Source organism: Marmota marmota, unplaced genomic scaffold, assembly GCF_001458135.2.
Source record: "Marmota marmota marmota unplaced genomic scaffold, marMar, whole genome shotgun sequence".
Lineage (NCBI taxonomy): Eukaryota > Metazoa > Chordata > Mammalia > Rodentia > Sciuridae > Marmota > Marmota marmota.
The window spans coordinates 6,020,271-6,047,435 of record NW_026000171.1 but is presented as its reverse complement, the minus strand read 5'-3'; the positions used below and the strand labels follow the sequence as shown (position 1 = coordinate 6,047,435).

At 45.8% G+C, this 27,165-nt stretch overlaps 1 protein-coding gene across 22 annotated transcripts in view; it reads left to right on the top strand.

Moving 5' to 3' along the window:
• The window catches only part of Cacna1c (calcium voltage-gated channel subunit alpha1 C), a 698,188-nt gene that overhangs the window by 455,244 nt on the left and 215,779 nt on the right, over window positions 1–27,165 (top strand). For all 22 annotated transcript variants that reach the window (XM_048787468.1, XM_048787454.1, XM_048787460.1 and 19 more), the window contains exons 4-5: window positions 13,651–13,790; window positions 22,065–22,204. In XM_048787468.1, coding sequence (XP_048643425.1) covers window positions 13,651–13,790; window positions 22,065–22,204 — 280 coding nt within the window. The remainder of the gene's footprint in view (window positions 1–13,650; window positions 13,791–22,064; window positions 22,205–27,165) is intronic.

The following is a 27,165-nucleotide window of genomic DNA, read 5'->3' as shown; positions in this document are numbered from 1 at the left end:
TGAGGAATGGAGCCTGCTGTCTATGAATTGAGTCGGAAATGTGAGCCCTCAAACTTTCTCTCTCTACAGTTGTTCTGATAGGGTCCTTTGGTCACAGCAGCAAAAAAAGCTGACTAAAACGAGCACACACAGAATATTATTCCAAACAGGTTCCTCCCAATACCTATCCCATCAGGAAAAGAAGTTAAGAGTTTAGCTAGAGGAGCTGTCACATATTCTGGATGGTAGATCAGAAAAGGCATATATACAACCTTCTTTTTTTTTTTTTTTGACACAATGATCTTTATTTTATTTTTATGTGGTGGTGCTGAGGATCAAACCCAGGGCCTTGCACATGCTAGGTGAGCGCTCTACTGCTGAGCCACAATCCTAGCCCCGTAACCTTCTTTTTAAAAAAACAGTATGTAAATAAGCATTACCACCATGTCACTTATATTAAGTCCTTCCCCATCCTTGTGCCTTACTGTCCTCATCTAGGAACCTAAGGCATTGGACCCCATGGACTTCCAGGTTCTTACCAGCTCTGGCCTCGTACCCAGATTCCTGTGACCCACAAAGCCTGTGTTTTGTAGCCTTCTGGGTAAAATATCAGGGAAGAACTGGGACATTAGGAGGACAAATAAAATGGACACAGAGGCTGGGGACAGGAGGTGTGTTCCTTTAGAGCGTCCCTGCCCCTGAGTCAACTGCACTAGAGGACCCTTGCTGCCTGAAACAAGGCTCTTGCTTGACTGAATGTGATGTACACACTAATGTCTCTGTGCCATATGGGCAGTGTGTCTAGGCTGCTATTGGTGGACATTTCATTTCTTTGCCTGTTGTTTCTAAGGAACCTGGATAGATGGTGCCACTGTGCCTGTCAGTATGGGAGACAGGCTGAGGAGCTGGGGTGAAAGACATTCAGAAGCTGAAGAGGTTCTGGCCTGGCATCCCCCTATGTACAGAGTTGGAGGTACCCCTGCACAGGGGTGCAACTTCTTGTGGGGACCTCCCAAACCAGGAGCAGATTTAGGCCTGGGAAATCCCAGGAGGCTAGGGGAGGGGAGAGGATTGATCAAGATACCAGAAGCCCTGCCCTGCCCTGCCCTGGATCCTGGCCTGCCTTGATAAATAGCCCCTTTTCACCTCCATCCATTCATTCATCCATTCATTTGTTTCACTCTCATTCACAAATGTGAGGACACCTCATGACATCATGAGACCTTGGAGGAAACTACCGGAGGCTTCAGCCCCTAAACCAACACCTGCAGGTGACTCAGCAGTCTCCACCTCCCTCCCCTGTGCTCAGGGCCACAGCCTTCAGACTCAGCCCTTCCAATTGTTGGAGGACTCCAACTCCAGACAGTTCCCCCTTTGAGACACAATCGGCTTCTCTCTAATTTCCACTGATCAGTCCTACTTCTTTCTTGCTGCCTCCTGGACCCGCACGGATTAAGTCTGATCCTTTCAAAAGACAACTCTTGAGTCCACTGTTTCCCCTGTGACATGTGTGACATTTTCAGGTAATGGACAGATAAATATTTTTAATAGCTATATTTTACTTTCACCTTTATCACAGAAAGCCATTGATGTGGTGCTTCTGATGAAAAGTTTCTTTTCTAATGTTTATGTAAGATAAGTGAGTTGATATAAAAGGAATTAAGTAAACAACACTACACACAATGGGCATGGCAAAAATTATTGGTCTTGAGAGATGCTGTATTGGGCACCTTCCCACCAGTGTCCTCTTCCTGGGCCCTTTTCCTCTTTTCCCATCACTGCACTCTTATTTGGCCATGGATGTCACATAATCATCACTGCTTCATCTGTACAGACTGTTTCTCAAACCCTGACCTTCAGCCCTGTCCTGCCATCATCTCTAATCACCTGCATTCATTTCCTTTTGGGTATTATTGCTTTTCTTCTCATGTGCTGTCTTCATCATGTCCAGAACGAACATCTCAGATTCCATGAAATTCTAGAACCACTGGAGGTGAGGAAGGAGACATTTCTTTGGTATTTGCTGCATACATTTCCCCCTCTGTCCTTAAAGATTCTCTGTAGAAAGTCGATGGTATTTCCATTTTATATCCAAAAAATTGGAGGTATACAAACTTTAAAAACATGTCCAAAGTGCAGTAGTTGTAGATCTAAAATTGAGAACTCATGATTGCCTCCTGGTACCATGTAGTTACCACCACACAGTTTTTTTAGCTGGATGCAGGAAGGACAGTGGAGGTTTCTGCTTAAACTTCCAATTTGGTGGATAAAGGAACCGAGTCCAGTGAGCTGGTGAGACATGTGCCCAGCAGGCTGAGGCCCACTCGCCAGCTCCTACCATGGATCGTTGCTGTGTACAGAGTGCCCATTCTTCCAGCCATTCAGAATGAAGTCCTAATACCATGTTCCACAGTCCCCACTTGCCCCACCTCGAGTCATAACATTTTCTGACTCTGTCATTGTCTATTTTCTCCTCCTCTCTGGTCCAAATATCATTGCCTCATTCCTGGACCACTGGGGTGGTCTCTCTATTTAAAGGTTGCTTCTCATATTTATCTTTCTAAAACACAGCTTGGCATCTATCACTCTCTGATCACAAACCGTCATCAGTCCAAGTCACCCTGGCTCTTAAATCCTAGGTGCAACATCCTAGGATGAAATATGGACTCTTTATCCTGTCACTCAAGACTTGCTTTAATTTAAACCTTACCTGTCCATCCAGCTTTACCTCTGGCAATGTAAACTCTGGTTGAAATGTTCTACTCCTCATTTCTCCTAGGAAACCTTATTTTCCATATGGAGATTCCCTCACCTGGCCAAGGTGCAGGAAGGCAGTCTCCCTGCCCCCCACCCCCAATCACCGGCCCCTGGCAGTTGCCCTGTCTCCAAATCCTTTGACTTTTTGGCATCTGCAGCACTTATTGTCGAGGAGCACATGGGACCCAGGGCTGTAATTTCTTTGCATGATGCACATCCACCCTGCCCACTTGCCTGTACTGTGAGACCCTGGAGAGTAGAGGCATCATCTTATACCCTTTAGGGTTTTTAAATTGACACATAATATCTGTATGTATTTATGGGGTATAATACCATATTCTGATACATTTATATAGTATATAATGATTAAATCAAGTAATTAGCATTTCTATCTCCTGAAGGTTGATAACCTTCAAACTCTTCTACTTATTTTGAAGTATATCAGATTGTTGAAAACCATAGTTGACTGTGCTGTAGAACACAAGAAATAATTTCTGATCTGGCTGTATGTTGGTACCCATTATCCGACCTTCCTTGTTCCCCTCCCGCTTCCTAGTCTTTCATGACTCTTCTAGCCTCTTCCATGAGATCATCTTTCTTAACCTCCATGTATGAGTGAGACATGCAGTGTCTGTGACCACAGTTCATTTCAGTGCCCTTTTTGTGTGTGTGTGTGGGGCTCCTTCAGTACATGTTCTCCATGCTGATGATGCCACAATGTCCCAGTGGGTGCTCCTGGTCTTAATTTTCAGGGTGGGGGCATTGGTAAGAGTGCTGATGAAGGACACTGTGCCCTGGAGTCACACACCTGTGTGACACAGCCTGGCAAACGAAAGCACATTGTCCACCATAAAGAGCTGTGGGCGCACGAAAGAGGCCAAGGCCTGGAAATCAACCTTGGTGACTCTCAGTATCCTGCCAATGACACACTGGAGGATCCTGTGAGTCCCTGGCACTGAGCCAGTCACCTGGGAACAGATTAAAATTGCAACATCGTTTCTGCCCTCAGTGTATGCAGATTCCTGGAGGACGAGGGGTCTGGGACAAGAGCTACACTTGGAGAACTTATCAAACATGCCATAGTGCCAGATATTGATATTTCAAATGAGCAGACAGACCGGTCATAAGGCTGCAGAGGAAATTGCCAGGCCTGGAGAATCAAAGCAACCTCTCAACTAGGGGAGGAACAGTGGTCCTGAGAGAAGAGGGAATCTTGCAGGCAGGGGGCCACATAGGCTGGCTGGAAATGGGTAGGCAGGCAGCTTTTTTACTTGATCAATGGGCATTGGGAGAAGACAAGTACAGAGGCGGGGAGGGAAAGAGTCAAGCAGGGAAGTGGGGCCCAATGAGCTAGGAAAAGAGAATCCATATCATTTCTTGAGGCAGGAAGTAGCATACGTAAAGTGAGATTCTAGAAACTTTCTTGCTCAGATATTTCTTCATCTTTTAAAGATAAGAGAAACCCTATACTTCCAGGTCTGCATCCCTGTGCCCTTCATCTCCAGGCATCTGAGGCTATGCTGTTGAAGGGGCTTCTTCTCTGGTTCCCCACCCCAGCCTCTTTAAGAACTGCAACATTAGTAAATTACTGCCTCGTACCGCCTTATCCTTTGGCTCCTTGGTCCTGTGCTGTAAGGAGAGGCTAAGCATAGAATTACGTGGGCTAGCCTCTGATAGGGATTTGGGCTGATCTCTCTAGATCCAGTCTGAGACCATAATCTGAAATAAGCATCTCATGCCCGGGCTGCAAGCAAACGGGGAGACAGAGAGGCATTTGTCTTCCAGTGTTTACAAGCTCTTGCCTTTTCCGGCTGGGTGAGACTGAGCTTAGTTTAATGTGCCCCAATGGCTGATAAGGGGTGGCAGCCCTAAACAGCTGTGGGATAAAGATGTGAAAGGAGGAGTGGCACACGAAGATAGCAAGTGGAGCCCGTTGATAAGGATGCTTCCTGATGCCAGCGCTAGAAAACTCAACTTGAAATGGTTTTGACAATAAGGACATTGTGTCTCAAAGATAGAAGGAAGGAAGCCCCAAATTAAGGTGGCATCAACCCAATTAATTTACTGGTTTAACAACTTTACTCAGATCCAAGGTCTCTCCACATTTTCTCTTTGCCACCGTTAGCTTGTAGCTCGTGTCCTCAGCTCGTAGTCCTCATGGTCTCAGGTGTCACCGTACCAGATTTCATACACAGAATGAGTGTGTCAAACTGAAGAAGGGCTTCGAGTACCTTCCTGCTTGTATGCCTCTCTCTCTCTGTTTTGGAATCAATGAGGAAATTTCCCTTCATGCTGCATCAGTAGGCTTGGGTCACATGCCACTTCTGAAGCCAGTGGATGGTTGTGAGGAAGGGGAATAGCTTCTAGTAGGTTAGAAGAGTGGGTGGTTTACAGCCAGCCATGCCCTGCACAGGGTGGTGACCAGGTTTGGTCAGCAGTGGGCAGAGTCTGTGGGTTCCATACAGCAGTCAGCACATGAATCCTACAGCCACATGTCCAAATGTACAGATTCAGAGTGCCCCAGGCCAGGTCGGGCTCTGAGGGTCAAAGACTTGCTACACTTAGAGAACTTACCAAACTCAGCTAATAATACTGAGCTTCACATAAAAACCAGGCATTTGGTGTAGCCCCAACAAAGCCCCAGAAAGGTGAACTAGCAGAGTCTAGATTTTTCTATAACCACAAAAAATGGAAAAGACATTAAATGGGGAGTGTGAGCTGTACCGTTTTCTAGCTGGATGGCTTTGTAGAAGACTTCATAATCTCTTTGATAGATTTGCTCGTGTTCTTACATAATGAGATAATATTTTGTAAACATCATGCAACTACTGTTAGGATTAAAACTTATGTGCAGGCTCAGACTGTTGTTAATGGCAGCTAGGATGGAGGGGGTGGTGGTGATGATTGTGGCTATGATGGTGGTGGTGGTGATGGTAGTGGAAATAGTGATGGTGATGGAAGTGGTGGTGGGGATGGGGATGGAGATGGTGTGATGGTGGTGGTGATGGTGTAGTGATAGGGATGTGGTCATAGTTATGGTGGTGATAGTGATTGTGAGGAAGAAATGGAAGGAAGACGAGTTAAAGGAGGAGAAAAGTACTGGCCTTTCCTTCTTCACAGTGGGTCATAAGGCTGGGTCATAGGTCATAATGGATGAAAGAAAGACCTTATAAACTGTAAAGTTCAGCCATACGAGTTAGCACTGTGGTGATTATCATGTCATTTAGCAAACCTCCTAAGCACACTGCCCATCTCCCTTCACCCTCATTCTCCATAGCTGAAATAAGTCACCTCAAGAGACATTGGTTTGGCACAGATCCAGGGAAAGTATGTGTCACTGTAGGGCCAGGGACTTCTGAAGCCACAACAGAACCTATTCCTGTAGATCAAAGGGCTAAGGAGGGAGCTGGACATGACTGTCCAGCAGACAGGATACAGGGAGAGTTTTTGTTTTGTTTTTAAGTGGCTTTGATAATAGAAAGCAGATGTGGGGCCTTAAGTCTCTGGTTTTTGCTGAAGTGAAGAGGATCCAAAGAAGGCAGTGAATGTGCCACTGATGTGAGGACAGCTGATGTGGCCAGGGAGGGAGAGGACACAGAGAGAGGCAACTGGGCCAGTGCTGCTGGCCACTCAGCTGTCCAGCAGGGACCCTGTGGGAGCAGGCAGAGCTGGGACCTGGGAGGAGGACACAAAGCCCCAGGGGTGAAAGAATGTGTCCACTCCACAAAGGTGTGTTGCACACCTAGTGTGCGCAGCTCCTATAGGTACAGGTGCCAGGGCTGTAGCAATGACAGCAGCTGCTGTTTGAGTGACAGCTCTGTGACTTTAATTCTCAAAATGACCCAAGGTAGGCATAACTGTTCCCAGTTCACTGGTGAAGAAACCAAAGTTTAGAAAGATTATGTAGCTTGTCATAGGAAAAGTCTAATCCCAGATGTGTGTGACTCCAGAGCCCTTTTTTCCTCAACAATTTGCCTTTCATTTAAAGATACCGTTTAGCCAAAGGCGATAAAGACACCTGCTTCTGCCCTGCAGGTGCTCTGTCCCTGTGTGGGGGAGGAACATGGGAGCCACGCATACCATAATGCATGCTATAATGGTAACATGAACAAGGGCACTAAGACCATGAAGAGGGACTGATTCCACTCCTTCAGGGTCCAGGGAGGCAGGTAGGGGTTGAGAGGTCCACCTTGGGCTGCATCTTGGGATGAGACGGAGTTTGCCAGGTGGAGGACAGAGCAGGGATGGCAGGGGCAGGGAGAAGGGCATGGTGAGACTTTGGTATGGCTGGAGTGTGGACTGGTGGCCAAAGGTGCAGCTGGGGGTCATGTCATGACAGATCTTGGCACCATGCTAAGGAGGCTAGATTTTGTTTTAAGGGCAGAGGGGAGCCATAGAAGGCTTTGGAGCAGTAGATCCCCCTGGGTGTCCAGGAAGCAGTCGGTAAGCTGCTTGAACACCCAGACAACCCATGATGGTGCCAGATTGGGAATGGACAGTGGGATGAGGCAGAAAGATGGTTATGTTTCCCTGGGCCAGGTGTTAGTTGGGCTCCTTAAAAGAACTCAAGCAGTTAGTAGAGAGTTTGAGGCCACTGCTGTACCTTCCTCTCATTTGGGAAATTACCTACTAGCCCACAGGTCACTAAGCATATGCCCATTGTCCCCAGGAGTAATTCCGCCCTGATTGGTAATATCTCTCACCCTCTCCACTCCATTACCCCCAAAGAAATTGTAATATCTTTTTTTTTAACCTCAGAGAGGAAGGGATGGTGGCCATTCTGTGAAAATCAGAGCTCCCCAATGACAGATAGGCAGCTCATAAAGACATGACGGACCTGAGATAGAGGAGGTCAAGGGGAGAAGGGAGGAGGCTGGCCTGTGTGACATTCAGGCTTCCTTTCATCTCGGGCTGCAGTTTGGTGGAGGTTGATTGTTCAAATGCTGGCTTCAAGCAGAGGAATGAAACAGGCTGTGTCTGCCCTCTAGGGTTTATAGTTACACAAACACAGGCTCAGAGGAGGCCGTGGGGGTGTGTGGAGCAGGAGCTGCCTGCGGGAGGTCAGCACAGGCCAGGGTGGAGGACAGTGAAGGCCTAAGGGGAGCAAGCTGGGCTGACACCCAGAGGTCTGGTGTCAGTCTGTCCAGAGCACCTGTGCCACCTGCCATGCTGGGGCAGCTGAGGCAAGGCCGGCCTCTAGGGAAGAAAACATAAATGCAGGAAACTGATAAATGAGGAAGTCACTTCAACTTAGCATCACGGGCAAGCACAGAGAAATAGACCGTGGTTTTGTTTTTCATGGACCGACTGTAAAGCCAGTGACTCCAGCTTGCTTTTCAACTCACCCAACTGCAATTGCTACTTGCCCTCAATAAATAGGTGAATTGTTCTTTTTGAGGCTGCTTTGCTCTTGGGCCATTAAATGGTTTTCCGTGTCCCTTCATCCTTTGCAAAAATGTTCTGAATAGAAAGCCAGAGCATTTGAACCACCAGTCCCCTTCTAAATAAAGCTTCTGTTTGAGGCCTTCGGGATGGACCTGCCTCCCATCTCCCACCTCCCTGCTCAGCTCCCATCTTCCCAATGCTGGTGCCCAGGCATCTGTCCCGGTCCTCCTACCAAAGACTGCACTGTTCAACTTTCTGATGAATTAGCCTTGTTTTAGCTGATCCAGGTTGGAACTTGACCCGCTAGGGGCTAGAAAACCTTTAAGACCCCCAAGAATGCTTTTTAAAAAAATTGTGATAGAGTACAAATAACATAAAATTTGTAATTCTAGCCATTTTTAGGGGATAATTCAGTAGTGTTAGTTACAGTCACAATTTTGTACAGCCATCACCTCTGTCCCCATCCCAAACTAAAATTCTGTATACCCATTAAGCAGTGTCTTCCCATTCCTCCCTCCTCCTAGCTCCTAGTGACCTCTTTTCTACTTTCTGTCTCTTTGAATTTATGTATTCTAGGTATTTTATACAAGGGGAGTCATACAGTATTTGTTCTTTTGCGACTGACTTCTTCCACTTAGCATGATGTTTCCATGGTTCCTTTATGTCATAGCATGTGTGGGAAAGTCATTCCTTTTTAAGGTTAAATAATATTCCTTTGTGTGTATATTCCCTATTTAGTTTATCCATTGCTTGGTAGATGGAAGTCTGCTTCCTGTCTGAGTCTCAAGTACCAGTGGAGACCCCAAGGGTGGGATGCCCTATCTAGTGATGTCTATTGAAAACCTTAACTCAGAGCTTCCTCAGTCCATAGACAGGGACAGCTGCACTGTAGCAAAAGACACACCAGATCTGTCATTAAGAAACCTAGGTGCCCATGCCCTGGGCAAGAGGTGCAGCCCCTATCTTCTGCACAGTGAGGAGGTGGGATTGTGTGTCTCTGATTTTACAGCTTTGAACATTCTACACATCTGTCAGTCTCCTGAGAGAGCACTGCTGCAATGTGGCCTGGGGCTGAGCAGACTCTCAGGAAGTATTTGTGATGCAGGATGAATGCATGAGAGGACCGGAGAGCGAGGAGCTAAGGTCTCTTAGCTGGAGAAGAGACTGGAGACTGTAGTTAGAGGTCAGGTTGAACAGTACTTACGTTATGAAGCAATCTGGAAAACAATGTGCTGTGTGAAGTATTGTTATTGTGTCTATTGTCTTTTCCCTTGTACCTCGATAAAATCGTGTAAATGAGCTTCTCATCAATTCTGTTTGATGTAGAATTCTTGGTAGCCTCAATAAATACATAAATTCAAGTAGGTACACAGGCTCTCTGGGTATGAATTCTCACACCTTGGCTCTTTCACAGCGCAAGCCTAAAGCCTTGTAGTGCTCAGCACAGGAAGATGGGCATTTCACAGCTTTACAGTATTTGTAGCTGTGCTGCAGAAACGCACCCATATGGAGAGACACATCAGTCCCTCCCTGGTTGTCCTTGTCCTAAAAGATCTAGCCTAACCTAACTTCTGCTCATAAGGAATTTGTGTTCCCCTAAAGCACCATTATTAATAATTTTTAGATGATGGGTATTTTTATTATAATGTTTATTTGCACTTATGGTGAGTCCCAGAACAAGAGGGAGAGAAAGTGAGAAAGAGCTCTTAGCTCCATTCCATGTCCTGGGATCTAGCTGTACCTTTGCCACATCTGCACACAGGCTGGTGAGCAGCATCCTCACTTGCCAAAGCATTTCAGAGGTGTTTCAGAAGTCATCTATAAGTTGGATCACTTTGTTGTTCCAAGTTATCAGAAAAACTACAAAAGCAGTGATCCCTCTTCTCGAGTAAAATTGTATGCAGAATCCAGCAGGTAAAGTTAACAAAAGTCTTCCAGAGTGGTTGGTAAAGGCAGCCACTGCTTTTGTGTGTGTGTGTGTGTGTGTGTGTGTGTGTATTCTATGTTCATATTCCATCATATTAGCTCTCTGGACTCTATTCAGCTGGTTAGGACTCCTGGACAACTCAACCCAATGTGGGTTAACGTGGCAATGCTCTGGCTCAAGAAGGGATGAGGCGTCAAAGCCCTATTTTTTCAGCCTTCCCCTCACCTGTTCCAAAAACATGCTAGGAGCCTAGGTCTGTGAGTGTTCGCATGTGTGTGTGTGTGTGTGTGTGTGTACACACAGATATGTAATTTTAAAAATTTTGTGTACATATGAGGAAACAGACCCAGAAAAATAAAGTGACTTGGCCTAAGCCACACATACCAGTTGGTGGTGAATTAAGATTATTGAGTATTACCATCAAAACATTGTCCATCAAAATCTCTGTCCCCTAGGAGCTTGTAAACAGTTGACCAGGTGGGACATGTGTGCACGGGAGGATAAATGGAAAGCTAAGACAGTGCATGCTCATCCATGTTGAGCTCCATGAGCCTTTGGAAGGCATTGTCCTCCTGGACTGAGGCTCCTCTCCACCCAGTTTCTGAGCTCTTTATCTCAGCTCTCCAGCACCCAGCAACATACATAAGCACATTTGTGAATGTTTGAGTGAATTTTTGATTGAGTGATTCACTGATGTGTGGGGTGGATCCTTCTGGATCACTATGTGTTATTTACCAGGGTGTGGAACAGATGTCACATGGCATGGAGTAAGGAACAGTCTTCATTGGGAAAACTTATGTAGGCCAAAGTTAATTAAGAGAAGTCACATATCCCCCAATCCCCGTATCTCACAAAGTTATGTGGCAGGTCCAGGATGCTGCTGAGTCTGCATCCCAGTGGAGGGTCCCCTCCTCCCCTACGGTGCTGTCTTTTTAAAGGACACATAAGCAAGGGAAAGTAGTCTTGTCAATGAGGGAATAAACAGAATGCTTGGTGCCGGGCAGTCTGGATTGGGGGTGCCAGCTGTTTATAGGAAGTTGTCTGGGAATGCCAGCTTCCTAGCATGTAGGGCCCTTGGAGTCTTTGGAATATTGGTGTTCTCCTGGAGGGGGAGGAAGGACTCTGAGCTTGGGTGCTGTCTCTCCCAAAAAGTTCATTTCTAGGCCACCCAAAGAGAACTCCATGTCACTTTCTGACAATTCACTTACTTGTACCATCCTGGTCTTGAATAACGGAGTAGATGGATGGATGAGTGGATTGGTGAATGATTAGATGGATGGATGAATGGGTGGGTGGGTGGGTGAATGGGTAGGTGGATGGGTGGATGGGTGGACAGCACAGGGAGTCGGCTCGCTCATGGGGGTGGGGGCAAGACGACTGGGGCTGAGTGGTTGTTTGATAGCTCCTCCCTCTCTCGCCTTCTACAAGTATCCTCAGCTTGCAGCCGCCCTTCTATAAGATGTCTTCCCTGTTAACATGGCCTAATGTATGCTCTAACACAGTATCACCTAATTTGAAAAGGCTGATGCTTCCACACATCATAGATTGTTCCTGGGTCACAACCACCAAGGCAGCTACATCCGCAGACCTACTGTAGGGTACTAAAAGGGGAGGAGTAAAAGATGAGTCTTCTAGATGATGACTGAATCTGAACCCTCCGCTCCTTTCCTGATACTGCCTGATGGAGGCCTTTGTCAGCACCTGTGCTGGTGGCTTCCCTCAGATTTTGAGTTGCCTCAGAAACACCTGGAATCATCTATAATACATATTGCTACGCTTCATGGCCAGGAGATCTATTTATTAGGTCTGGATGGGGCCCAGAAGTCTGCAGTTTTTAGTGTAGCGTCTTCAAATTGCATCATTCAGAGCTGGGCACAGTGAGGCCAGAGCTCATTAAGTGTCTAGGAGATGAGAAAGAGTGACTGGGGCAGAGGGTACCTGTCCCTGCAGAATTACCCATCAGACTCCCAAGTGCCCCAGATTTAGAGCACCCTGCCAGCCAGCTTGGCAGGAGAGGTGGGCCTTTGCAGGCAATGCCCCTTTCCAGAATGTGCATGGACCTGGACGTCTTTAGTGAGGTCCCTCTGACCTGGCAGAAGAGGGGGGCCTGGTGATTCCGAGTTTAGTGTCTCCTCGGGACAGTGGATGGGCAAGCCCTGCTTTGGAAAACCTGCACCTGAATGCACATGGACAAGTATTTGGTGGCTCCAGTGAGATTGGGGCTGAAGCTCTTGCAGAGAAGAGCAGTGGAGCATGAAGGCATCCAGGCAGCCTTTGCCTGGTGGGGGCCATTAAGGCTCTGTGCTGGGGGCTGAGGAGAAGGGAGCAATTAATGGTGAGGGAAGTGAGGGAATCAGCACAGGGAGTTGGCTCGCTCTAATTGAGTCAATGAGTTTGCCCTGTGGACTGTGGCGCCCAGGGACAGGAACTGCATCCTTAAATGCAAAGCCCTTCTTCAAAGTAGCAGGGAGAGAAAAGATAACCCTCTGCTCCTTGAGAAAAGAGCTGGCCTTTTCTATTCATCACCCACCCTGGCGACTGCTTCCACTCTCAGATGGCTGGTTTCTTCTGCAGACCTGGTCTGTGTCTCTGGGCAGAGTCTCATCTGCTCACGGAAGAGATCTCAAATTTCTGTATCCATGTATATGAGCAGGTTGTCTTCTGGCTGCTGTGACGAGACCTTCAGTGTCTTGATTTCTTTGTGGCTGGCTGTATTGCGGCTGTTATGGAGGGTACTCAGCTGGTACCCTCCCAGAACCGTGTCTGTGACCTTCACTATTTTTTACTGCAGAATCGAGGCATTTGAAAATCATGGGGTTCTGCTCGAGCCCTTTTCTCAGCATCCTTCTCCTCTCTCTTGGTGTTTTTTCCCTTTAGATCAAGACATTTTGACTTTTCTTCAAAGAGGGTACAATAAAATGTTAATTGGCTTAATACGATGTTTAGAAAACAATGTGAATTTGTATACCACCCTAATATTTATAATTTAACAGAGAACTTTGAACACACACACACACATACACACACACACACACACGCCCTTTAATCCGTAGTGGATTGGAGCTCTTATGGTTGAAGAAGTTGTGGGTTTCCTAATTTGGCTTGGAGGTCCACTCCTTAGTATTCCTTATGTCTACCACAGAGGAGGAAGCCTTCTCTTCCATCTGCCATCATGTGTTCTTTGTTTGTTTTTTTGTTTGTTTGTTTATAGTTGGAGCTGGACTGCATGCCTTTATTCTATGTGTTAATTTTTTTACGTGGCGATAAGGATGAAACCCAGTGCCTTGCATGTGCTAGGCAAATGCTCTGCCACTGAGCCACAGCCCTTGTTGTGTGTTCTTAACAATGGGATTACATTCTGAGAAATGTGACATTAGGTGATTTCAGTGACATCATGGAGTGTACTTACACAAACTAAGATAGCTATGATGTCACTAAGTGATAAAGTCTTGTGGAATTTCCATTGTATTTGCAGTCTGTGGATGACTGACGTGCCATCATGTGGTACTTGACCCTACGTGTGAGATCTGCTGGTTCAGAACTTTCCACATCCCTAATCTAATGATTTATTTTTTCTCTTTTTTTCTGTTTTTGTTTCCTAGGAACGAGTGGAATATCTCTTTCTCATAATTTTTACTGTGGAAGCATTTTTAAAAGTAATCGCCTATGGTCTTCTCTTTCACCCCAACGCTTACCTCCGCAACGGTTGGAATTTACTAGATTTTATAATTGTGGTTGTAGGGTAAGTACATCTGTCTTTCTCCTTTCCTTGCCTTACCCATGCACACCTCTTTCTCCCTCTCCTCGTATCTCTTTTTGATTTGGTCAAAACTGTACTAGCCTTCAGGCAATGAAAGGATATTAACAATCACTTTGAGTTCAGACTTTTTCTGAAGGGAGAAGAGCTATTACCTAACAGCACCACTCCCACATGCATCAGCATGCACACACACACACACACACACACAGGCAGATATATACACACATGCACACATGCAAGCACACAGATATGTACACAAACACACACATACGCACACTTGAATTTGTGTGCTCTTAATGGCACCAGGCTCCTCTGTGCAGATGAAGCAGTTCCTCTGCTTAACGACTTTTCTCTCCCCCTCCAACCACATCTGAGCCAGCAGTTCTTCTGACCAGCTTTCCCACTGTATCACTGAGCAGATTTAGTCAGGTTGCCTGGGAGAATCCAGCCCAACCGTGTGGCATGATGTGGGGATGCCTGCCGAGGCTATGCCTTTGGTCCACAGATTGCTCATGTATACCATCCTGTCCCCAGCTCCACAGTGGGCCCTGATCTGTGGCCCCAAGAAACCAGATTGCTTGAGACAACCGAGTGAGAAAGAAACAGAACTCTGAAAGGCCGAGGTGGTGGGTAACTCCACCCGGCCTGAGCTGAGGTACCTTCCTCCAGATACTGTTCCATGTTAGGATGAGGCACAATTGATAGTGGCTTAAAAAAAAAAGAATCCCATTTTGTCCCATTTTGGAAGTGACAATTTCCTTATCAAGAAATTTCCTTTCAAGATTCTCGATGACGTATTTGTACCTCACAGGCCTGCGTGCACTGTATGAAATGGAGTACCTTAGGACACAGTGGATGAAGTTCCAATGACTCCTGTGTTTTGTTGATAATGGGGGCCACCTGTCCAGCAGCTTCTCTTCAACAACAAGCTCGCTATTCCAAGCTGACCTTGTGTTACTTGGCACCTGGCAAATGCTTCCATGGTGGCCACCCTGCATGATTCCGGGTCCCCACAGGATTCAGTATGAAGAGAAGGATGTCAGGAGGCTGTTATACCAGGAGGCTATTTTTGGTGACTCCCTTTGTGCTATCCCAGTACACACCTGAGCCACTGCGGGCTTCAACAGAGCACTCGCCATTCATTATCTCGGGGGAGCGCCTGGTCTTTACGGCAGGAAATAACACAGGAGCAAATCAAGATTATTTACAAGTTATTTCCTTGTCCTTGGCCATCTGGCTGGCTCATAATAGTTGTTTGGAACGTGTTAGGCTTTTTCCTGTGTTGTCTCATGTTGCCTGGCCAATGAATGACGCATTTTGGCCACATGAACATCAGGGGTATTTGGGTGTCACGAGGAGTACTAAAGTTATTAGCCATTAATAGGTCTGGCTGCAGGGACCCGGGGTAAGGACACAGTTACATGAGAGGTTTTGCCACTGCTGTTCATGCCAGAATAAACAGAGTGGCTAAAGAAAAGTCTTGAATGAACTCAGCAAATAAACCCTAGCAAAAGTCCTAAAGGTGGGTTGTTCCCTGAACCCCTAAATCCTTTTTAAATTCAGCCTCTTTCTCAAGGCCTCAGTCTCCTGGTAACCTGTGACACATGCAAAGACAGAAGCCTCAGGAATGAGAGTTGACGCTTCTGGGACCAGTGGAGAGATGGCTTGACTTGCAGGACAAGTTTTTAGGCAGAGATGCTCCGTGTTTATGAAAAGGGCTGAATTTGACTAGATATACCCTGCCCCATTCATGACCTTACTTACCTGAAGCTTGAGAAAAGGAGACCAAAAAAAAGGGGAGACCTCAAATAGGAGTCCTGGAAAGGCAGGACCATGCCTTCCCGCTCAGGAGAACATGCATGGCTGGCCTACACTGCATGTTTGCAGTTTTATTTGGCCCTTTCTTCATCCCTTAGACTGTTGGTCCTCCCCACCTCGACAGGAGGCACACTTTTCATTGGACTGGTCCAGAGACTAGTCACTTCTCCCTGGGGTTTTGGCCATGAGGCTGATGGAGAGAGGGAGGCATCCAGATTTGGCTCTCTTCTGAAAGATGCCTGTGTTTAATGTTTTAAACCACAGAGGTTATGAGGCCAACACTTGCTCAGCTTGTAGTTCACCATGACCTTTGGGGTGTTTTCTCCCTTCATCTCACACTTGGCCATATTTAGCAACTAGTTTATCTTTTCCAGGAGCCTTGGTCCTAGGTGCTCTCCACCCAGTCTAAATCTCAGCTCATCCTTCCAACTAGAAAAATGATCCTCCATCCCCAGAGGGTGTAGCTCACCCCTTCTCTCCAGACGTGACTTTTTTCCTGCCCCCTTTACAGTATTAAATGAACCCCCCTCTGCTTTCCTGAGTCTCTTGGGAAATCTCTGCTCTCCTGGACCCCCTCCCTCTGTAGCTAGTTAACCGAAGGTTTCTTCTAGCCTCCTATAAATCAGAGAAGAGTTCAGGGCTGTCAGTCTGCCTTGGGGTATATCCCTCTTGACTCTACGTTCCCATTCTGGGGGCATGTCACAGGAGTCATTTCCTGCCCAAAGCCGGGGAGTCTCCTTGGTGCAGTGGGGAGATGGGACCAATGAGTGAATGTGGAGGGGACTTAGAGGGCCTCTGTAATCTACCTACCCTGAACTCAAGAACCAAGGACTCCTCAGTTTAGGTCCCTCACTCAGGAGATCCTACCCCACCACAAAGCCTTTAGTTACATCCCTGTCTCCCTCACAGCATGGCCTTGCCTTTCTGATTCTTTGGGTCCTATGGAGCCTCCTTGTCCTCCTCTCTTAAAGTTCCAGCAGCTGGTTGCAGAACTGCCCATCACCTCCCGAGAAACCCCCAGCCAAGCATCCACATCAGGACCCATCCCAGGTCCAGCAGGCACAAAGCAGTGGTTTTGCCCTTACAACATCTAACTGAGGAGAAGCTCACCCAGCAGTCCCCACCAAAACACTTCCTGTACCCATTTCTAAATTATCTATCCTTCAAAATTAAAAGACAACACTTAATGAAAGAGTTTCAAGCTGGGGTAGGGGTTAATAGAGAAGAAAGCTGTCTCATTTCTGCTTCCTTCACTGAATAATATTTTGTGAACATCTTGTATTCCAATAAGCATATTGCTTTCTTCCAGGAAATACTGGGAACAAAATCTGGTTTGGATTTGGAATGTTGTTTGACCAGCTTGCAAGCTGGTCTCCATTTCCTCAGGTTTTAGTGATCTAGATTTCAGTGGAAAGAACACTTCCTTTGTAGAGAAAGGAATCCACTCCCCTGATCCTTGGCAACTTTTGCCTGGAACTCAAGACATAGGAATCCAACTAACATAGGAAACCATCACATTGCCAAATTAAGTCACAGAATCAAAGAATTAAGAGACTTGAGAGCTGGGTGTGGTGGTGCATGCTTATATTTCCAGCAGCTCAGGAGGCTGAGATAGGAGGATTGCAAGTTCAAAGTCAGCCTCAGCGATGGCGAGGTGCTAAAGCACCTCAGTGAGACCCTGTCTCTAAATAAAACACAAAATAGGGCTGGGGATGTGGCTCAGTGGTTGAGTGCCTCTGAGTTCAATCCCTGGTACCAAAAAGAAAAAGAAAAAACAGAGAGAGAGAGAGAGAGAGAGAGAGAGAGAGAGAGAGAGACTTTAGATGTGATCTGGCTATGATTTTCGTAACTTTATTTTTCTCAGTGCTGGGGTTGAACTCAGGGCTTTACATATGCTAGACAAGTGCTCTACCACCGATCTATATATCTATATCCCCAGCCTGTATTTCCCCTTCTCTCTGGTGATGCTGGGGATTGAACTCAGAGCCTGTGCATGCTAGGCAAAACTTCTTTTAGGTGCAAAACACATTGTTCAAAGTTTCACTCAGACCAAGTACATAAAACAGATAAAAGGGGGCTAGGGACACAGCCCAGTGGCAGAGTCCTTCTCTAATAAGCTCAAGGCCCTGGTTTGATTCCTAGCACTGGGGGGGGGGGAACAGAAAGGAAGCCATTGTTAAGTCTGGGATACTGGTACTAGAACCCCGGACATTCAATTCTGACCTCACTGCCCAAGAAGTCCCTTAAATCCTTACTCTAAACCACCCCAGCATTGCCTGGCAGTGCCTGGCTCTAACTTCTGCCAGTCCAGCCTTCAGCTGCACCTGGACGCTGTTCATAGGCCCAGTTTCCTGGAGCAGGAGCTCAAGAAGCAAAGTTGCCCCAGGCTGTTGTTCAGATGTGCTATGGCGGGCCCTGTTCTAATACTTGGGCTTCCTTGTTGGCCACAGGCCCCCCTAATGCAGAAACAACCCAGGACACATTCTGACAATGACTTATTGAGTCATTTCTAGGCATAAAGGACAGAAATTGCTGATGCTGCCCTTTTCCCTATTTTTCTTGGTTACCACCCAAAGCCCAGAATGCCCGGGTCATCCTTCATCACATTGAGTCCCTTTCCCATCTGATTATGTGAACCTGGGGTCTAACCTTCCCTCTCACCACCTCACTCCTGAACCCCTTGCAGTGTGCCCTCTGGTCCCCATAGTCATCATCTATTCAGGGCAGCTTGTCTGTAAAGGGCCAGATGCTGTCTTCAGCTTTGTGACCCATGTAGCTCCTGATCAAGAGTCTGTGGCTGTAGAGGAAAAGAGCAATATGGAAATGAGTGGGTGTAACTGAAGCCCAGTGAAACTTTGCGGGCAGGTGGCCACACTCCTGCCCTACATCCTCAGCTGTGTTTCTGGTCACTACCTTCCCTTTCTGGCTCTCCCCCAAGCATGCTGCTTCCCTGCACCCTCTCAGGGGGTAGCGCCACTCTCTTCCAGATGCCTCATTCCAGTGGAGGTGGAGAGTGGGAGGGGTCCTTTCTGTTTTCAGACCTCCCCCGTTCCCCCTTCCTGAAACCCTCCAGTGTGGCTATTCTGTCATCAGACCCTGTGCTTCCTACTCCTTATTGCATACCTTTGAGTCACTCTTCCATGCACCTGGAGGACGTTCACTCTGGGCTCACTCCAGCTCTCTCCAACACTCACTACTCTGCCATCTTGCCCTCTTGTTCCTTGCTGCCTTCTCTGGGGATTCTGACCTCCATCCTATCTCAGCTGCCCATTCCCAGGGTTATAGCCAGTCCCCCTGCCATAACTGATAACTGCACCCTCCCCATTAGCTCAAATCCAGCATCCTACTCTCACCAGCACCGCCTACTTTGTCAGCATGCTCTCTTACACCCCGACTCCGTCAATCCACTCATCCCACCACATTCTCTCTGTTCCCCTCCCTCTCTTGTCCTTTCCACCAGTGTAGATGCCACACTCCATTGTTACAACCACTCACTGGCATTTACACTCGGTTTTTTGCTCCCCTGGAAAAACACCAGCCCTAATCAAGTCCAATGAGATGGAGATCTACGTGGTACCTGGAAAGGGCTGAGAAAAGTCAGCTAAGTCTTGCTTCCCTCTCATGACCAGCAACCTCAAGCCAGCCCCTGGTGACATCCAGCAACCCAACCACATGTCCCTACCTTACCCCCTTTTCTGCTCTCCTGATTATTTCCCATCTTTGCCTCTCTCTTCAAACTCCCAGTACCCCCGCCCCTTTCACATTTTCAGCTGATGACTTTAGTACCTCCTTCCCTAAGAATACAGAAACAAGCAGGAGAAAACTTTCTTATGTTCCCACAGTCACATCTGTCCTCTTCCAATGTGCCTTCCTACCTGGCCCATGATCAACCGCTCTTCCCCATCCATAGATTTCCTTCTGACTCTTGAAGGACATGAATCCTTCCAGTAATCATTCCTCTCACTTCTGTACCATCAACTTTCCTCATGGTGTATAAAAATGCTGTGGTATCTCCCATCAAAACCTCTTGACTCCACAGCCACTTGTGGTGACCACCTTTTATATTCTGTCCACTTTTATAGCAAAAATGCTAAAAAGAATTGTCTATATACCACATTTTCTTTATCCATTCATTGGTTGAAGTTCATTTACGTTGGTTCCATTGCTGTAAACATTCATGTGGTTGTATCACTGTAGTATGCTGATTTTAAGTCCTTTGGTTATAGACCCAAGAGTAGGATACTAGATCAAATGGTGGTTCCATTCCAAGTTTTCTGAGGAATCTCCATACTGTTTTCCAGAGTGGTTGCACCAATTTGCAGTCCAACCAGCAATGTATGAGTGTACCTTTTCCCCACATCCTCACCAATATTCATTGTTATTTGTATTCTTGATAATTATATATACACAAGGAATATTACTCAGCCATAAAGAAGAATGAAATTATGGCATTTGCTAATAAATGGATGGAGCTAGAGACTATCATGCTAAATGAAATAAGCCAATCCCCCAAACACAAAGGCCACACAATGATGGGGTGGGGAGAGTAGAAGTTCCCAGGATTAGACAAAGGAAAATGAAGGGAAGGGAGAGGGGATGAGATTAGGAAAGACAGTAAAATGAATTGAACATAGCTTTCCTATTTCATATATGAATACATTACCAGTGTAATTCAACATCACAAGAATGGGATCCTAATTAGGATAAATTATACTCCATGCACATACAACATGTCAAAATACACTCTGCTGTCATGTATATCTAAAAAGAACAAATGTGAAACTTTTTTTTTTTAAAAAAGAATTGTCTGTATGGTAGCCACACGTGGCCTTTCTGCACTTGAGATGTGGCTAATTTGATATGAAATATTCTTTAAGTATAAAACATACAGCATATTTCAAATATTTAGTACAAAACAAAGAATAGCAAATATTTACAGAATGATATGTTTATTTATTACATTTTTACATGATAATATTGGGCCAGATAAATTATACTGTCACGGTTCATTTCACCTGTTTTTTTGCTTTTTTTAATGTGGCTATTAGAACAGCTAAATTAAACACAGGTTCCCATTTGTGGCTTGCATTATATTTCTATTAGATTCTCTCTTCTCACTGTTTCCACCTTCCCCCATTTGCTCATGGACTTACCTATTAACCTTTTACCCCATCACTCTGCTAAAACAGATGTTTCTAGATGTCCGAGGTCCTCATTTCGCTAACCCAGTGGCCAGTTGCTCATGGTGGTATCTGCAGCACTAAGGCAGGTACTCATCACCTTCTCACTACCACTTCCTTTGTGGGCACCATTCTCTCCACTCTCCTATCCCGCAAGCCACTCCCATCAGTCTCTTTTGTTGGTTTCTCCTGTTTTGACCTTTCAGTCTTGGAGGACCCCACAGCTCAGTCCTTTTACACTTTCACCTCTGCGCTAGCCTCCTAGGTGATCATATGATTTGACTTTAAATACAATGCATATATCTACCAAATTTTTTTCTTCAGCCTGGACCTTCAGACACATTAACCCGAGTCACAGTACTCATTCAGATGTCCAATCAATGGCTCAAGCATCAGCAAGTTAGCAGTAGAATCCTGGATATCCATTCTGCCATATCTAATCCTTCCTGCTCAAGACAAAAATATTGGAATCATCTTTCATTCCTCTCTTTCCTCACACCTCACAGCCAATCCCATTACTTGATCTTAAAATGAACATAGAACTCAACTCCTTCTCATTGCCTCTGACACCACTGCCAGGTCTAAGCCCCCAACGTGTCCCACCTGGGCTATTGCAACAGAATGGTGCCTGTCACATAGTAGTTGTTCATATTTATTGGAGGAATAACTGTAAAGGACGGACACACAGCGTTAGAAAGGAATTCTCTGTGTCTCCATTATGTGTGGATTGTTCCCACTTGAAATTTTTCATTTAACCATTCAGGTATCCATTCGATCAACATATATCTCCTGAGCAACCATTATGTGCCAGTACAAAATAGATTCCTATGGAATTATTTATTTGTACCCAGAAATAAATCAAAGAGAGGGGGTTTCCAGGAGCTAGGGGGTGGGAAGGGAAGGTATGTGGCTGTTGGCACTCATGGGAGGTGGAACTAGGATGTCGTAGAGGGGGCAGAGGGCATCCCAGAAGAGACAGCCAATGTCACCGGCCTTACACATCTGTCCAGCACTCCCAGCTTGAACAAAGCCAGATGTGTTCTCAAGGCAAATGTTCTGTCCCTCACCTTGTTACGCCCTCTCTAGGCTGTGGTGACACTCTTGGAGAGAATGCCAACTTCCAGCCATCCATGGGCCTTCCCATGAACACACCTAGCTGTGTGCACGGCCTGCTAGTCCCGGCTTGTTCAGAGATTGGAGCCCCAGCAGGTCAATGAAACCTGGTCCTGACAGCTCTGCTCTCTTTCCTCTCCTCTAGGCTTTTTAGTGCAATTTTAGAACAAGCAACCAAAGCAGATGGGGCCAATGCTCTCGGAGGGAAAGGGGCTGGATTTGACGTGAAGGCGCTGCGGGCTTTCCGTGTGCTGCGTCCCCTGAGGCTGGTGTCTGGAGTCCCAAGTAAGTAAAGCCGTTATTCCTGTTCACTGTGTTACCTTGTACCCAGCTTCCACTTCCTTTTGCTGCACTGCCAGGAGCACTCCACAAAGGAACCTGATTTCCTATAAATGGAGGATGTTCTTACAAATGAGTCCCTTGTTTTAAAGAATCCAAGTTCTGATGCAAGTACCTCGATATGCATGTGGTCCCAGCTCCTATAAACACCTGGGAAAAAGTTCACAATGGACACATAGCCAAAGGAAGACTGCCGACACAGAGCACAACCCCACGGTCATCTGAGCAGACCCCACAAGGCCCTGAGCTGGGAATTTAAATATATTGGCTGCAGAGGAGCCAGGAGAGGGGTATTTATTGCAGCCAATGAGATCATCTGTACTTTCTGTATTTTTCCAGAGAACCTCAGGAGAGCATTGCTGGGTGTTCTAAAAGCTCTCTCTTGCCATTTCTCCCAGCACTGTCTTCCCCTCCTTCTTTCATGTCAAATTGGGCATACCAGGCTTCAGGAGCCTGCTGTCATTGTGGATCCTGTCATTGTGAGAACTAATTTTTCCCGAGAAGAGTATTCAGCTTCTTAAAATACTGTCCACCAAGAGGTTGGCCACATTGACAAGTTCCCTTCTATCCCCTATGGATGCACCCCAAAGTGCAACTTTGGGGACCTGAATCAGCTCCAGTATACCCCAGCCCCTGTGCTCCCGGGAAGTATTCTGGGCTTATTTTCTGAGACTTTACACTTTCAGGTCAGCACCTTCAGGCCATGACTCATGACACAGGAGACACCTAAGCTTGGGCTGGAACCAGACCAGCTTGGAGATGGGGGCAAGAAACAGGAAAGCAAAGAGGTCCCCTGAAGGAACCACCTTTCCTCCCTGTGCCACACACTGAGCACCTGTTACATGTGTGCTGCTTGATGATATCTCATAGTTGTAGAAATTTCACCACAGAAATGTGAAGGACCCTTTATCAACCTGTCCATTCCTTTTTGTACATTCTTAGAATAGTGAAAAAATCTTACCATAACTTTAAGTAGCAGCTGAGCCAGGACAAGACCACATCTCCTGACTTCTAGTCCCAACTCATTTTCCTATCATACTTCAGTACCTTCTGTGAAGAATGAAGGGGTATGCAATCCTTGATTGTCTTCATTTTACACATACCTTCTGTCTCTTCAATTATACTAAAGGCCCCTTGAAGCCCAGGATTATGCCTTAAATTGTCTCTGATTGCTGCAGTCTTGCCTAGATAGGTCTCTAGGCAAGGTAGGGAAATTTACTGAATAATTAAAGCAGGAGGCTGACTGTTTTCATTGCAGAACTCCCTGGGTAAAGACTGTGGATCATCTTAAGTTCAAAAGCAACATAGAGATAAGCCTCACAAGAACAATCATAGTAGATTTTCTCTACTTGGATATGACCATCTTAGGAACAGAAACAATATATATGAACATATATATGATGGCCAACACCCAACTTTACTTTCTTGAAGTCTAAGTGATTGGATTTCTTGGTCAATCATCCATAACTCAGTAGACTGACATCAGGATGTGCAAGGGGAGGGTGAGAGTGACTTGGAACATAACTTTAAGGAGCTTATGATGATACGCCAATGTGTCAGCAATAGGAACTATGAATTAATCCCAAACTTCAGACAATGGAGCTATCGTGGACATAATAAATCTTATCTTGTTATGCAAGTGCTTATTAGGGGCCTTCAGCTTCACAGCCTTGTGTTGGGTGTTGGGGCATCCCATAAAGATACGTGTGGACTTGCATCTGAGGAATTTGAGAGTCTAATAAGAGAACACCAGTCAGCTGTTGCTGCGGGAACAAATGATCTCAAACTCTCAGTGACCTGCAACCAGACATTCATACCTGGCTCATGGTACACAAGGATGTTGTTCAGCTGCAGTTCTTTTGAATTCAGCTGGGCTCTGGGCTGGACCAGGTTCTGCATGTCATCTAATTCCAGAATACAGAGAATGGTGGCCAGAGAAGCCACCATGTACCTCATGTTGTCCTCAGGACAGAGACAGATGCTCACTACAGGAGGCATAGAGCAACACCACACAAAGAATTTCAGACTCATGCTCACATGTGGCTGATATCACAGCTGCTCACACTGCATTGGCTAAAGCAGGTCATATTATCCCCAATATAATGGAACTAAGAAGTATAGTCAGCTCTCCACATCCACCATCCCATACCTAAGGATACAACCAACCGTTGATCAAAAATACCTTAAAAAATGTGTCTATCCTGAACATGTGCAGACTTGTTGTCTTGTCATTATTCCCTTAACAATAAACATTAGTGTAACAACTATTTGTGGAACAATTACATTCTATTTGGTATTATAAGTAATCTATGATACGATTTAAAGTATACAGGAGGATGCATAGATTATATACGAACATTGTGCCATATATATATATTTTTTAAATATATATATATATTTTAAACCCTGAGTATCCTGGGATTTTGGTATTTACAAGAGGTTCCAGAACCAATTCCCCCTGGATATTGAGGAACAATTGTATACTGTCCCTATAAAGAAGCATGGACAAATAATTGTGAACAAATAGTACAATCTGCCACAAAGAAATTGAAGGGATTATTATCAACAGAAATAGTTACAGTAATTACTGTAGTACAGAGATTCTTAATTAGAGATGCACATGGTTGAGAGCTACTCGGTGCATTAGAAGGGAGGGTTAGATTAGTTTGGGTAGCTAAGGTTCCATTACAGAAGAAACTTCCTAAAGAAAGTGCCTTGACTTCATCCTCACTTAAATAATGGTAGAACTATATTATAGCCAGTAAGTGGTAACATTCCTCAGAATTCTCATGGAGAAGATATAGACATAACAGAGAACCTCAAATAAAGAGGCTAATCTTATTTGCTAATGCAGTTCAAGATGATATTTTCATCCTTAAACTGAGATGGTTTTGCAGCAGTGGGGAGCCTAGCTGGTAGCTCCATGCTTATGCATGAGACCAAACACTTTGTCTTGATTTTATGGATCACCAATAAAAAGATAACGGCTCTTCTTTGAGCACTTTTTTGATACCAGAGATTGAACTCGGGCACTTGACCACTGAGCCACATCCCCAGCCCTATTTTGCATTTTATTTAGAAACAGGGTCTCACTGAGTTGCTAAGCGCCTCACCATTGCTGAGGCTGGCTGTGAACTCGTGATCCTCCTGCCTCAGCCTCCTGAGCTGCTGGTATTACAGGCATGTGCCACCACAACTGGCTTTTATCCAGCTTTTTCCCTTTCTCATGGGAATGACATCTATGCAGCTCTTTGCAAGAGTGAAGGGTGCAGATTGAGGTGGCGAAGGGGACTGAACCAGTTAGGTGGATATCACCTACAGAAATGTCAGGAGTATCTCCTACAAATATGAACCTAGATGAACACCTTCTTCTTCCATTTCTCCTAGGCTGAGGTTATTTCCTTTTTGAGGAGTTTTAGCAAACTCCCGCAAAAGAGTCGCCTTTCCCTGTTGTCCCCAGTACTTGTCCTGTCATTCTCTCTTGAATGTTCTCCAGTCAGGCTTTCGCTCCCACTGCTGCACCAAAGCACCCCTTGTCAAGACCACCCGTGATCTCCACGTTACTGCACCCAGTGGCCAGTTCTCCAGTGCTATTGCATTCGATCTGTCTGTAGCATGAATCTAGCTGCTGAAGTCAACTGTCCCTTGTTGGTAAACCACTATCATCACTTGGCTTCTGCGACACTATTCGTGTTTAGCTCTGTCCTTAATTCACTTGGTGAATTCCACTTCTTGGAATCCTTGCTGAGTCTCCTCTTCATCTTCTCACCTTCTTAACACTGGAGAGCTCAGGGATAGATCCTTGCACTCTTTTTTATCTACACTCATTTCCTAGCTATCATGTCTCATTCAGCCTCACAGCATTAAATATCACCTGTTTATCTTCCAACAATGACCAACTGTATGTTGCCATCCCAGACCTCTCCCCTAAACTCAAGACTTGTATATCAATAGTTTGCTCCATTCCTTTTATCAAATATCTAAGAAGTCTCTTGACCTAAGCATCCCCATATTGGTACTTTCCGTCTTCCCAAATTCTTTCCCATGTCAGTAAATGTTAACTCACCCTTCCAGCTTCTCAGGCCAAACATCTGTGACTGGTTTCTTTTTCTCACTTCCTGCATTCAATCCATTAGAAAATGATATCAGCATTACCTTCAAATTATGTCATTAATCTGATGGTTTCTTCCCACCCCCACATTCACTCCATTGACAGTCGCCATCATCTCTCGCCTGGGTTATTACTGTAGCCTCTTAACAGGATTCTCTCCTTCCACCCCTTCCCTGTCACAACCCAAGCTTCACACAGCAACAAAAATGAACCTTTTAAAATCCAAGTCGGATCATGTCAGTGCCCTGCTCAGAACCCTCCCAGGCTTCCCTGAATCCCTGAATGAAAGCCAAAATCCCACAGGCCCTGGATCTCATCTCTCTCCTCTCTGACCTCACATCCTTCCACTCTTCCCTTCTCTCCCTCTTCCTCAGCCTCAGTGAACTCTTTACTGTTCCTCCAACACTCTAGCCCCGTCTTTGAAGGACCTTTGCACATGCTGCTCCTTCCTTCTGGAATCCCTTTACACGGCCATTCACTTGTGTGCCTGCTCTCCTGCTCACCTCCTCAGTCTCTGCTGGGATATCAGCTCCCTCCTAGGGTACCATCACCACCTTATTCCAGTCATCCCCTTCCCATTTCCCATGCCTCTTCTCTGCTCTGTTTTGCCCGTCTCACTTGTCATCATGCGTCATACTCTGCATTTTCTGGTTCATTGTTTATTACTTCTTGCCTAACTAAAATGTAACCTCCATGGGGAAGCAGTTCAGGGTTGCTTGTTCACAGCTGTGTCTCTGGTATCTACAATGGAAGAAAAATATTTGTCGAATGAATGGACATCATCACATGAGCACTC